This window comes from Danio rerio, chromosome 7 (genome assembly GCF_049306965.1).
Source record: "Danio rerio strain Tuebingen ecotype United States chromosome 7, GRCz12tu, whole genome shotgun sequence".
Lineage (NCBI taxonomy): Eukaryota > Metazoa > Chordata > Actinopteri > Cypriniformes > Danionidae > Danio > Danio rerio.
In genome coordinates this window covers 19,485,438-19,498,966 of record NC_133182.1, presented here as the reverse complement: position 1 = coordinate 19,498,966, position 13,529 = coordinate 19,485,438, and the positions used below count along the sequence as shown (strand labels likewise).

General features: G+C 36.2%; 2 protein-coding genes across 10 annotated transcripts; both read right to left on the bottom strand.

The window, feature by feature from the left end:
- Window positions 1-201: 201 nt before the first annotated feature.
- Window positions 202-4,002, bottom strand: si:ch211-212k18.9. 8 transcript variants are annotated; one of them, XM_073908273.1, is made up of 8 exons: window positions 3,883-4,002; window positions 3,636-3,793; window positions 3,444-3,542; window positions 2,940-2,993; window positions 2,646-2,807; window positions 2,167-2,274; window positions 1,873-1,995; window positions 202-1,777 (listed from the first exon to the last, which is right to left on the bottom strand). In XM_073908273.1, exons 1-8 carry the CDS (start codon window positions 3,887-3,889, stop codon window positions 1,739-1,741), a joined length of 750 nt encoding a protein of 249 aa, XP_073764374.1. In that variant the 5' UTR covers window positions 3,890-4,002; the 3' UTR covers window positions 202-1,738. The 8 variants fall into 8 exon arrangements, 7 of the variants coding, with proteins under 7 accessions (XP_073764374.1, XP_073764378.1, XP_073764376.1 ...); XM_073908277.1 differs by having other exon boundaries at window positions 2,646-2,749; XM_073908275.1 differs by having other exon boundaries at window positions 3,636-3,790.
- Window positions 4,003-6,321: 2,319 nt separating this feature from the next.
- Window positions 6,322-10,743, bottom strand: si:ch211-212k18.8. 2 transcript variants are annotated; one of them, NM_001386716.1, is made up of 7 exons: window positions 10,624-10,743; window positions 10,378-10,535; window positions 10,185-10,289; window positions 7,708-7,761; window positions 7,433-7,594; window positions 6,771-6,893; window positions 6,322-6,676 (listed from the first exon to the last, which is right to left on the bottom strand). In NM_001386716.1, the coding sequence occupies exons 1-7, from the start codon at window positions 10,628-10,630 to the stop codon at window positions 6,638-6,640; spliced, it is 648 nt and encodes a 215-aa protein (NP_001373645.1). In that variant the 5' UTR covers window positions 10,631-10,743; the 3' UTR covers window positions 6,322-6,637. The 2 variants fall into 2 exon arrangements, with proteins under 2 accessions (NP_001373645.1, NP_001373646.1); NM_001386717.1 differs by having other exon boundaries at window positions 10,378-10,532.
- Window positions 10,744-13,529: the final 2,786 nt, after the last annotated feature.

The following is a 13,529-nucleotide window of genomic DNA, read 5'->3' as shown; positions in this document are numbered from 1 at the left end:
ATCAAATCAATATGTTAAAATATTTTTTGACAACTGAAAGATGAATTTGGTGCCCGTCCACCACTTCAATAGATGTTAAAATCTGACCATACATATATTTTAAATGAGACCTTGGGTGTCTCGAACATGCACACAGATCTGACTAACTATACAAACTCTTTGCAAGACCTGAAGCTGGCTTCTCCTGATGAAACGGCAAACTTTTATTTCAGTAAAAATTTCTTTAATATATTTATTGTACACAACTGGTCAAAAGTTTTCAAACAGTGAGCTTCATATTTGTAACATATTAAAGGACACCAATGATGCAGAATCAATCTTTGTAGGACAAATTCAGTGTTGCCGGATATAGCAGACTTTACCAGCCTAAAAGCTGTCCAAAATCTGCCCAAACACACAAACCCCACCCCCCTCCACCCCCCAAAAATATTAGATTCATATTTTTATTTAATTTTAATTGAATTTAATCTAAATTAATCAAGTTACTTTAACTGTCATCATTTTAGTCATACAGCAACACCTTTACTTTCGAAATGGGGTATACATTTATCGTATTTGGCGTTTTAAATTCTTTTGATCATAATTAGTTGCTGCTTGTCAATCAGACAACGCATCTATGTGTGTCTTGCTGTTAATTGCAGAATAAATGATCGATAAGTATCATGATAAACTGATGTGAGTTTAACTGCAGGCGCTGGGTGATGAGCGTGCAGGTGAAGGGGAGTCGGATTTGTCCGGGAGTCAGATTTTGATAGAACTTGTCTCCACCTCCTCTTGTGGGTGGGCCCATGCGGTTTGTGCTATGCACTGGTCACTACTAACTGAATGCAGTAGGAGCACACAGTTATGTTTCGTTATATAAGTTGCATATAAAATTTACGTTTCAAAACCGCCCAAATTTTGTCAACCCGCCAAGTCATTTTTTACCCGCAAAATCAAATTCAAAACCACCCTATCTGGCAACACTGTAGGTATAGTGTGTCCACAGTCATTTTGAAGTGAAATTACCACAAGTGCCTTTTTAAAAAATTCCTGATAGGATCCAAACCCTAGAGATTTTGAGGCCCACTACAACATGACGTAGGAGTCCACTTTTCCCTTCCCACCAAATCGATTGATAGAATCCTATTAACATGTCTTCATAGAGACGCATATAAACATGTCCACAGAACAGGATTTGCAAAAAAAAAGCTGATTAAAAGATCTGCTCCAACTCTCTACAATCATCTGCACCTCAAGAATGAGTTTTACAAGCTTAAAGTGTATTTAAAAAGGGCATGTTTACTATAAAAATATAATAAAATTCAGTTTTCTGTAAAACCATAAAGGAAATTGAGGGATTGTGATGTCAAAGCACAGAGATCATGTCACTAGTTAAAATAGATTATTTTTTCTGGATTAGACCATTCTTCGAAACATTTAAGATCATGTAAGTAAGTCAATTACATATTGTGCCTTTAATTCAAAATCTTTGGTACAATTCAGAGGGAATCCTCCTCTGGCCAGGCTACTAAATTGTAACACTAAATCAAATGTTAACAATTTTTAAGTAAACTAACATATTAGGACTGTATTAAGATAGCTACATTTAAAAAAAGGGTACAAAAACATGTATTGGTATGTTTTGTCCTGTAACACTGTTTAAGATACATACTGGTAATACATGACTTGTGTTAGTGATATATTTGACTGTGGTATAAAGTATTACTGTAAGTGTATAATATACACACTCTCGCATTCATTCGGAAGCTGCAGGTGGCGTCATAACAATAACAGGCTGAAAAAGACAACGAAGAGCACCATGTTAATATTATGCGCATCATTAATGCTGCTTTTAAGCATCTCCAGATTTATGGAATGAGCTTTTCTTACCACGTTAGACCTGGGAGAGCAGCATGGAATCACCTTGCAGCAGTATGCGGCTAATGTAATAGCCAGAATAATCTGAACCGTCTCCAAAAGCTCGTCTAACAAAATCAGTTGATTGAACAGCTTCTGTGAGTAGAGAACAAAATTAAATAGCAATAGAAAACATCACTTGGGAAACATTTAAAAAAAGAATTCAAATTTCCGAGACGGGCTAATAATTTTGTCTTCAACTGTACATGAAGAATGCGGTGAACTGCACACAATGCCAAAAAAACCTCTTTAAAGTGGTTGACTTACCTCGGTATGTGAAAATGTAATTCTTTTAAAAATATTTCTCAAATATTTTAACATAACATTCTTCACACTATTGCCTTTTTTCTGGAGAAAGTACTTCTTTTTATTTGACTGGAATAAAAAAAAAAGATTGACCACAGAACAAACCAATGTTATCGAACAACTCGCCTTATTAACCTAATTAAGCATTTAAATGACACTTTAAGCTGAATACCGGCGTCTTAAAAACAACAAAAACTATTATTTACAGTCATCATGGCAAACGCAAAAGAATTTAGTTTATTAGGAATGAGCTATTAAAACTATTATGTTTAAACATGTTTTGGAAAATAAATCTCTTCATTAAACTTGACTAGGGAAACATTTAAAAAAAGAATTCAAATTTCCGAGACAGGCTAATAACTTTGTCTTCAACTGTACATGAAGAATGCGGTGAACTGTACATAATGCCAAAAAAAACCTATTTAAAGTGGTTGACTTACCTCAGTATGTAAACATGTGCTGTTGCTTGGTATTTGTTCATAGTAATTTTCATGGTAATTCCAGCAGCCACCAGGGTGGAAATGTTGCTCACTTAATGTGATTACTACACAGACAAAATATGCCACAGATGTGACGACTTGCATTCCCAAACAAGCCTTAAGCTGTTAAGAAATAAAATGACAGCGATCCAGAAATGCTTATTAATTAGGTGCATTTTCAATTTAGGCATACTATGATAAAATAATGATGTGTTTTTGGAAATTTCTTTGTTTTTGCAGTGCGTCCAGACATACTGTTGGTAGGTGGAGATTCTGAGCTGCTATCGCCACACTGCCAGAAATTATGCCCTGTTTAAGACAAAAGGTGTTACATATCCTTTTCAAAATTGGTCTCAGAGGATGTCTGAAATTGCAGTGTGAGCCAGGCCTATTATTACTGGAGATTCAGAGACTATCTAAAACTTGATTAAAATGCCAAAATATATTATGAAAAAACGCATGACAGTTCTTGGCTCCGGAAACATTACATAAGTCACCATTTAACAAGCTGATTCTATGCAATAACGTTACTACAAGCTGGAGATTTTCCAACATGTCATGTTTTGTGGTTCGAAAAATACGACACGTGACACTAGAACAACATGAAGGTGAGTGAGAAATGATAACATGTTTAAAATTTTTGAGTGAACTAGCCCTTTAAATTATGTTGTGTTCATCTGCAGGATGAAATTTGAGACATGTTTAAACCCTATATTTATTTATTTTTACAGAAAATAATAATGATAAATGTATACTCACAATACTTGAGAGCAGAATAGTTATGTTTGTAGCCCATGCTTCAAGATAAAATGAAATTCTCCAACCAATAAAGAAAACTGTAATCGCGATCTCCGTGATCTGTGGAAAACAACAAAAAAACAGTCCTCACCAGTAACGTTAGATGTTTTGAAACCACATTGTACTGTACATTGATACCAACTTAGTGAGTACCCCTAAAATCTTGGGTTCTCCCTCCAGGTATTTGTATTTATGACGGGGGTTCTTCTGGAAAGAAACTTCCACTAATGTTCCAGCCTCGGCCGAGTCGCTGGGGCTCCGGGCTGCAGCCTCCACAGACACCGCCGCCTCAGCCTCGGGTTCAGCTGCTGCTTTCAAGCATTAACACAAGTCTCTGGGTCACTTTCGACTGGTACACATACTCATTTTTCATACACTCGTTACATATTACATGTCTTACTTATCATTTTCTTTTGCTGGTCTGTAAAGTTTCCCTACAAAACAAATTCTGGATCCGTGAAAAGGGCTCTTGTCTTGTGGGGGTTTGGGAATGTTTCCGCCCCTCTCCCATCTGGAGTATGAGGAGTTAATGCACTTTTTGGACAATACAGATAAGGCTGCATGGACTTAAACCACACGGGGCATATGACTTTAGTTTATGAAAGTAAACTAGATGAGTTACAAGCAAAAACAATACAGAATGTGTAGCCTATATTGACGAGACAAAGAATACACATTCAGTTCCTCTCATAATTAAATTGAATATGAAATATGAAATGTTTCTCTGTAGGTCCACTGTTGTCCTTCCTCCCTATAGTTTCAAATGTCCTCTACAGCGCCATTTTATATATATATATATATATATATATATATATATATATATATATATATATATATATATATATATATATATATATATATATATAATTATAGGGGTAGAAATAATCCTCAAAGGAGACCATATATCTTCAATGGTTAAATCTGAATGTTACAGTAAACTACGAGAATACTTTTATGTGAACATAAAACAAATAGTGACTTTATTAAAGTTTCTTCTCCTCAGTGTCAGTTGGGTGCATGTTCACGAGCTCTATGGACAGATGTACCGGATTCCCGCATGACCTTCTCTGTTAACAAAGCTCAGACACAACCATTGTAACCTCAGCAGTGTGACTAAACGAGACACACATAAAGGGCAGAGCGCTGTCATGAACTCTGACAGCAAGAAGGTGAAACTGTTAAATAAAATCTTTATTTTTAGTTTATGTATACACAAAACTATTCTCATAGCTCGATAATATTCCAATTGAACCATGTAGTCACCTTTAAGGATGGTTTTGGTACCTTTCTGGATTTCGAGTCTGAAACCTTGCTTTTATGGAGGATGAGGGAGCTCTCAGATTTCATTTATTCATGCATTTTCTTTTTCGGCTTAGTCCCTTTATTAATCCGGGGTCACCGCAGCAGAATAAACCGCCAACATGTCCAGCACATGTTCTACGGAGAGGATGCCCTTCCAGCTGCAACCCATCTCTGGGAAACATCCATACACACTCGTTCACACACACACTCTACAGACAATTTAGCTCACCTGATTCACCTGTGCCACATGTCTTTGGACTGTGAGGGAAAATGGAGCACCCGGAGGAAACCAATAATGCGAACGTGGGGAGAACATGCAAACTCCACACAGAAATGCCAACTGACAGAGCCAGCGACCAGCGACCTTCTTGCTGTGAGGCGACAGCACTACCTGTTGCGCCACAACATTCATTCATTCATTCATTTTCTTTTCGGCTTATTCCCTTTATTAATCTGGGGTCTCCACAGCGGGATGAACCGCCCTAATTAATTTTTATATTTACTGTATTTTATTTATCTATGCTTGTCATTTATTTGTTATATATAATTCGAGATTCACTCCCCTACAAAATCCCCCCAATCAAATAATCCTGTTAAATCATCTGGTGAAATTGTATTCACAGCACAATATATATCACAAAAATCCAAAATATTGTGATGTCAGATATTTCCAGTATTGCGAAGCCCTAATTCAAGTATTCAGATATTTGTTAAACTAATTTTCATGACAAAACTCTTTTTCAAAACTTTTCCATGCCTGGAAAATGCATGTCAGAATTCCATGACTTTTCCAGGTTTTCTTTCTTTTGCATATCCAAAAATTGTGTTTGTTTCTGTTTAATTTTAACTCACACTGTGGTTGTTTTTTTGGAAATGGAAAAAATGGCATTTTTAAATCTGCATTTTTATTTTTAGACTGTGCAATATCATATTTTTAACTTAAGAAAATTTAAGAAATTAATATCGGGTGGAATAACCATGATTTTCGATCACAACAAATGAAAAAAAAATTATATTCTGAGCAACTTTCAAAAACGGATCCATTGTTTAAAATCCTGCCCCTTTGTGTTATATAAAAAAGTCAACATTGTTACTTGGCTTGATCTTCAGGCAAATAACAGTTTAAAGGTTGCAAAAAAAAGAGCAGCATATAGCCGAATAATAAGTTCAGTACATTAAAAGACAAGCCTTAAACATCATAGTTTCCTTGTTCTCATGTAATTCATGTGTGCAAAATCCCAGCGAATAAGAGGAATAAAACACAGACTGTGACAATCCACACTTGATTATTAATACACACCCTAGGCTGCATTTTAAAAACAATGTGTGTTTGTAATAAAGAGAAGACAGTAAAATGCCCTGTTTTCTGTAAAACCATAAAGGAAATTAAGGGATTGTGACGTCAAAGGACACAGACCATGTCACTAGTTAAAATTGCTTATTTTTTTGGATTTGAACTTTCTTTTACATTTGGGATCATGCAAGTACATACAGTAAGTCAGCAAAATATACAACATTGATGTAGTGGTTTTTTGATTATTTTAATGAAAAGAAATGTACATATTGTGCCTTTAATTCAAATGTCTTTGGTACAATTCAGAGGGAATCCTCCTCTGGCCAGGCTACTAAATTGTAACACTAAATCAAATGTTAACAATTTTTAAGTAAACTAACATATTAGGACTGTATTAAGATAGCTACATTTAAAAAAAGGGTACAAAAACATGTATTGGTATGTTTTGTCCTGTAACACTGTTTAAGATACATACTGGTAATACATGACTTGTGTTAGTGATATATTTGACTGTGGTATAAAGTATTACTGTAAGTGTATAATATACACACTCTCGCATTCATTCGGAAGCTGCAGGTGGCGTCATAACAATAACAGGCTGAAAAAGACAACGAAGAGCACCATGTTAATATTATGCGCATCATTAAACTGCTTTTAAGCATCTCCAGATTTATGGAATGAGCTTTTCTTACCACGTTAGACCTGGGAGAGCAGCATGGAATCACCTTGCAGCAGTATGCGGCTAATGTAATAGCCAGAACTATCTGAACCGTCTCCAAAAGCTCGTCTAACAAAATCAGTTGATTGAACAGCTTCTGTGATTAGAGAACAAAATTAAATAGCAATATTTACAGTTGAAGACTAAACAATTAGCCTTCCTGTGAAATTTGAATCTTTTAAAAATATTTCTCAAATATTTTAACATAACATTTTTCACACTACTTCCTTTTTTCTGGAGAAAGTACTTCTTTTTATTTGGCTGGAATTAAAAAACAATGATTGACTACAGAACAAACCAATGTTATCGAACAACTCTCCTTATTAACCTTATTAAGCATTTAAATGACACTTTAAGCTGAATACTAATGTCTTAAAAACAACTAAACTATTATGTACAGTCATCATGGCAAACGCAAAAGAATTTAGTTTATTAGGAATGAGCTATTAAAACTATTATGTTTAAACATGTATTGGAAAAATAATCTCTTTATTAAACTTGACTAGGGAAACATTTAAAAAAAGAATTTAAATTTACGAGACAGGCTAATAACTTTGTCTTCAACTGTACATGAAGGATAAGGTGAACTGCACATAATGCCAAAAAAAAAAACCCTCTTTAAAGTGGTTGACTTACCTCAGTATGTAAACATGTGCTGTTGCTTGGTATTTGTTCATGGTAATTGTCGAAGTAAGTCCAGCAGCGACCAGGGTGGAAATGTTGCTCATTAAGAGTGATGATAATACAGACAAAATATGCCACAGATGTGACGACTTGCATTCCCAAACAAGCCTTAAGCTGTTAAGAAATAAAATGACAGCGATCCAGAAATGCTTATTAATTAGGTGCATTTTCAATTTAGGCATACTATGATAAAATAATTATGTGTTTTTGGAAATTTTCAGACATACTGTTGGTAGGTGGAGATTCTGAGCTGCTATCGCCACGCTGCCAGCAATTATGCCCTGTTTAAGACAAAAGGTGTTACATATCCTTTTCAAAATTGGTTCCAGATGATGTCTATAATCTATAATTAGAGTATAACTAGAGCTAGGCTTGTTATTAATGAAGATTCAGAGACAATGTAAACTTGATAAAAATGCCAAGATATATAGTGCATTATGAAAATACATGACAGTTCTGCTTTTAGGAAGTCTTAAATAGTCTTTAAAATGTACTCAAAAGCATAGAGTTGTGCCTTTAGGAATGATCAATTATTTTAACTCTCTACTGCACGGTGTCACCATATGGCAACGTGATATTTATGTTCATTTCCCTGCCACTGTTTTTTAAAGACCAACATGGTTTTTTTTTGTTGTTGGTAAGAGAAGACCTTAGAGTAGCCAATGATGTGCTTTGGTTAAGTCACATGTCATGCAGTGTTTTTCTGTAGCGAATTTCTGACAGACTGACATTTATTGTGAGATGCAGCTGAATGCAAATGTAAACGTCAATAAAAACAAAGGATCAAATTTTGTCAGATCCACAAAAAAAATCTGAAACATCACCTCCAGTAAGGTATGATGACATATTCACAACCAATTTTTTTTTAATTAAATTAGTTTTGTGTAAATTGATCACATGTATGGGCTGCCAATTGGCAACACTGTCCAAGAGTGGAACATGCAATATTGTAATGTGTTAGCTAGCTAGCAGGGTCAGCTGTGAACTTTTAAGTTGTAACAATAACAACATGAAGGCTAGTAATTAGTCATGTGTTAATGGCATTTGCATTATGGATAAAATCTTGTTTTAATGGTAATACTACTTTTGAACAGATATGTATACAGGGAACAGTGTATTAGCGAGCACCACCATGTTCTATGTTAAATGAAAGAAGAGAAGGACAGAACTGGCTCTTCCTGCAGATGAAAGTGAGGGTGAGATGGGTTTTAGTGACCATGAGAATGATGCAGATGAGACATTTGATAGAGACAGTTCAGGTAAGTTTGTTTTTAATAATATCCAGCAAAAAACAATGGAATAAATGAAAGTTGTCGGAATATCAGTTGTTGCAAAGTATGTATAAGGTGTCATTTATAATTTCTGTGTTAAAGCTTATAATACTGCAACACCAATTAAATCATTTCAAACAACAAAACTATTTATTATAAGGGAAGTTTTAAATGTGAAATTTCTGAGTTAGATACACTGTTGGACGTTGAGCCATATGGCAACATATCATAAAGTACCTTAAAAATAAACTTCCACATTTTTTTCACAGCACTTCAAGCTAAGCCATTTCAAGAAAAGAAAAACAGATTAATAGATTTAATAGATTTATCATAATGCATGCGGTAGAGGGTTAAATATATGTTATTATGAGAAATAAACATAAAAATATGTATGTAGTTCCAATTGTAACAAAAAATATGAACAGTATTAAATAAACTAATGCTATAGTCCATAAACTGGTATTGCCCATTCCTGACATCTTTAAAAAAAGTTTTTCAGTTGTGCCCAGTTTTGCTAGATTGGGTAGTTTTGAATGTGATTGAGCGGGTAAAAAAGGGCATGGGCTGGTTGACAAAATTTGGGCGGTTTTGAAACATAATATTTATATGCGACTTATTTAACAAAACAACTGTCCTAACCATTCAGTTAGTAGTGACCAGTGCATATTGCAAACCACGTGGGCAAACCCGCAAGAGGAGTTAAAGGAAAGTTGTATAAAAAAAAATCAGGCTCCCCGGACAAATCTGTCTTCCCTTTAAGTGCATGCGCATGACGCAGCCCCAGCAGTTAAACTCACAACGGTTTATCATGACACTTTTATTAATAATTTTTCCCCACAATTGACAGCAAGAACAAACATAGAAGTGTTGTCTGATTGACAAGCAGCACCTGATTATGTTTAAACCTATATTTTACAGTCAATGGTTTAAACACCAAATAGGACGAATTTAAACCCCATTTCAAAAGTAAAACATACTCTTAACATATCCATGTTGTAACTGCTAGTATCGGTTGCTGTATGGTTAAAATTATGACAGTTAAATCCGATTTAAAATTTAATAAAACATCAATCTTATATTTTGGGTGTTTTTTTGTGCATTTTGGCGGGTTTTGGACAACTTTTGGGCTGGAAAAAGTCAAAATCTGGCAACATGTCCCTCTTCTCCTCAGTCAATATAACGTTACACCAAGCTGGAGATTTTCCAACATTTCTTGTTTTGCGGTTCGAAAAACATGACACTAAAACAACATGAAGGTGAGAGTAGGAAATGATAACCTGCGGTTTAAAATGTTTGAGTGAACTAGCCCTTTAAATGAGGTTTGGTTTATCTGCAGGATTTCGTCGTTTCGCAATGACGTTAAATATTAGGAATGTTTCAACTCCATATTTAATTTTACAAAAAAAATATATATATAATAAATGTATACTCACAATACTGGAGAGCAGAATGGTTGTGTTTGTAGTCCACGCATATGCTTCAAGATAAAATGAAATTCTCCAACCAATAAAGAAAACTGTAATCGCGATCTCCGTGATCTGTGGAAAACGACAACATTAACAGTCCTCACCAGTAGATGTTTTGAAACCACATGGTACTGTACATTCACACCAACTTAGTGTGTACCCCTAAAATCTTGGGTTCTCCCTCCAGGTATTTGTATTTATGACGGGGGTTCTTCTGGAAAGAAACTTCCACTAATGTTCCAGCCTCGCCTGAGTCGCTGGGGCTCCGGGCTGCAGCCTCCACAGACACCGCCGCCTCAGCCTCGGGTTCAGCTGCTGCTTTCAAGCATCAACACAAGTCTCTGGGTCACTTTCGACTGGTACACATACTCATTTTTACACACTCGTTACATATTACATGTCTTACTTATCATTTTCTTTTGCTGGTCTGTAAAGTTTCCTTACAAAACAAATTCTGGATCCGTGAAAAGGGCTCTTGTCTTGTGGGGGTTTGGGAATGTTTCCGCCCCTCTCCCATCTGGAGTATGAGGAGTTAATGCACTTTTTGGACAATACAGATGATAAGGCTGGACTTAAACCAGATGGGGCATGTCCGCACTTTGACTTTAGTTTATGAAAGTGAACTAGATTAGTTATAAGCATAAACAATTCAGAATGTGTAGCTTATTGACGAGACAAAGAAAATGTATTCAATTACTCTCTTAATTTTGGTAAATATGAAATGTTTTTCTGTTGGTCCACTGTTGTTGTTCTTCCTTCCTTCACTGGTGGTTTCAAATATCCTCTACAGCGCCATTACATGCAGTTTGAGCTTAAAGGGATAGCACTGAAGTCAAAAAAGGGCCATATATACTTGCTAAACAAAAGAAAAATTTGCAAACAAAAAATAAAGTATTGAGCAAAAATAAATTAATTAATTAAAATCTCCAAAAATCGCAAAGCGGAAATTTATTTTTGAAAGAAAAAATAGTTTTGCTAACAAAAATAAAGAACTGGAAAGGGAAAATTAAGTTTTGAGAAATAGAAATTACATTTGCAAATATAAAAAGAACTGCAAACAAAAAACAAGCAGTGCAAAACTTTTTTTTTACAAATTTGCATATATTCATCCGTGAGTTTGTAAAGTTTTTTAATTTGCACTTCAAGTTTCTGTGTGCTTTGTGGCCCTGATTTGACAAGGGGGCGGAGTCAAGGGAACTTGGGAGCGCATTTACGGCAGGCAGTCCCAGTTTAAATAATTTTCTGTTAAAACATGTAAAGGTCATGTGACCATCAGGAAGAACACTGTATCTCTTTTCTCACAGGATGCGTTCTCTGTTCTCAGGGTCTCCTGAGTTCGTGCTTCCATGGTAACATGGCAAGAACTGCCTCTACAAGAACATGAGTCTGTTCTCTGCGTTTTTGGAATTGACACACAGCCCTAATGTTATCACATACCGATAAACTTCCGGTGAACAGTTAATGTGACTTTTTCTTTCAATCTTATAAGGTTACTTGTACGGCACGAATGTTTTAATGTAATTAAAATATAATCCGTTAAATAGATTTCAACGTTTATTTAGCTGTTCAAGACTAAAACGAGATAATAATCCTTTTACATGCAGGCACCCGTCAGGATTAGTAGGCTAGCGCAGAAGCTCCATTGAAAACACTGGGGTAAAATAAATGTATTTTAAGACATTGCATTGAAAATTTTTTATTTAATCTAGTGTTTCTTGTGCATTCTTAGACCCACTTTATATCATATATTAATCAGGCAGTAAATATCGTTGTTTTTTAAATGTGCCAATTTTGTAACGGCATACAGCTCATAGGAAGTGCTTGACCCAGGTTACTGAAAAATTCTAAGTCTTTTTACATTCTTCTGCATATACCCCATACACATACTGAAAAAATACACAATATAGTAATAATCCCAAAGTAATAAATCAAACTGCCAGTTTCATTGTTATTATTAAGTATGGGTTTGAGTAAAATGTTGACATTCCTTTTATTATATACATTTTTGTGAACAATGTTGTGGCTGGATCTGTTTTTGACAATTGGTCAGAATTTATTTTTATTTTTTTTGATGTCTTGTGATTGAAAATCAGGGTTATTCCGCTAAATATTAATTTCTTAAATTTTCTGAAGTTAAAAAATATGTTATTGCGCACAGGGCCAGACCATTGCATAGGCAGCATAGGCAAATGCTATGGGCGCCAAAAAGTATATATAATAATAATAATATAGCCTACACTGTAAAACCCAAAAAGTTAAAGTAACTCAAACCATTTGAGGAAACCAATTGCAACAAACCATGTTCAAAAACTAATGCTAATGAGTACTGTGAACTTAATTCATTTGAGTACACAAAGCAATTTGAGCACAGTAAAACCCGATAAGAGAAGAGAAGTCTTAGGACAGAACCCCAGACTTCCCTCTCCCCAGACACTTCCTCCAGCTCCTCCAGGGGCATCCCGGGGTGTTCCCAGGCCAGCCGAGAGACATAGTCCCTTCAGCATGTCCTGGGTCTTCCCCAAAGGCCTCCTCTTAGTGGGACATGCCTGGAACACCTCCCAAGGTAGGGGTCCAGGAGGCATCCGAAACAGATGCCTGAGCCACCTCAGCTGACTTCTATCGATGTGGAGGACTCATTTCGGCTGCTTGTATCCAAGATCTTGTCCTTTCGGTCATGACCCAAAGCTTATGACCATAGGTGAGAATAGGAACGTAGATTGACTGGTAAATCGAGAGCTTTGCCTTTCGGCTCAGCTTCTACTTCACCACAATGGACCGGTACATTGACCGCATTACTGCTGCTGCTGCACCAATCCGCCTGTCAATCTCACGTTCCATCCTTCCCTCATTCGTGAACAAAACTTTCTAACCACCTTTTTCCGGTGGAGCACTATGGCCTCAGACTTGGAGGTGCGGATTCTTATCCCAGCCGCGTCACACTCAGCAGCAAACCACCCCAGTGCGGAAGGTCCATGTTCGATGAAGCCAACAGAACAACATTGTCTGCGAATAACACAGATAAAATCCTGTGGTCCCCGAACCGGATCCCCCCCCAGCCCTAGGCTGCACCTTGAAATTCTGTCCATAAAAAAATTATGAATAGAATTGGTGACAAGGGGCAGCCCTGCCGGAGTCCAACATGCACTGGAAACAAATCTGACTTATTGCCAGCAATGCAAAACAGACTCCTACTCTGTTCATACAGGGACGAGACGGCCCTCAACAGATCGCCTCTGACCCCATACTCCCCGAGCACCCTCCACAGAATGCCACAAGGGGACACGAATGCCTTCTCCAAGTCCACAAAACACA

Coding starts and splice junctions, on each gene's coding strand:
- si:ch211-212k18.8 (NM_001386716.1), bottom strand. Junction 7,762..10,184: donor CCATTCTGCTCTCCAGTATT/GTGAGTATACAT, acceptor TGTCTTAAACAG/GGCATAATTGCTGGCAGCGT. Junction 6,894..7,432: donor GCACATGTTTACATACTGAG/GTAAGTCAACCA, acceptor CTCTAATCACAG/AAGCTGTTCAATCAACTGAT.
- si:ch211-212k18.9 (XM_073908273.1), bottom strand. Junction 3,543..3,635: donor GAGAACCCAAGATTTTAGGG/GTACTCACTAAG, acceptor TGTTTTCCACAG/ATCACGGAGATCGCGATTAC. Junction 2,808..2,939: donor AGAATCTCCACCTACCAACA/GTATGTCTGGAC, acceptor ATTTCTTAACAG/CTTAAGGCTTGTTTGGGAAT.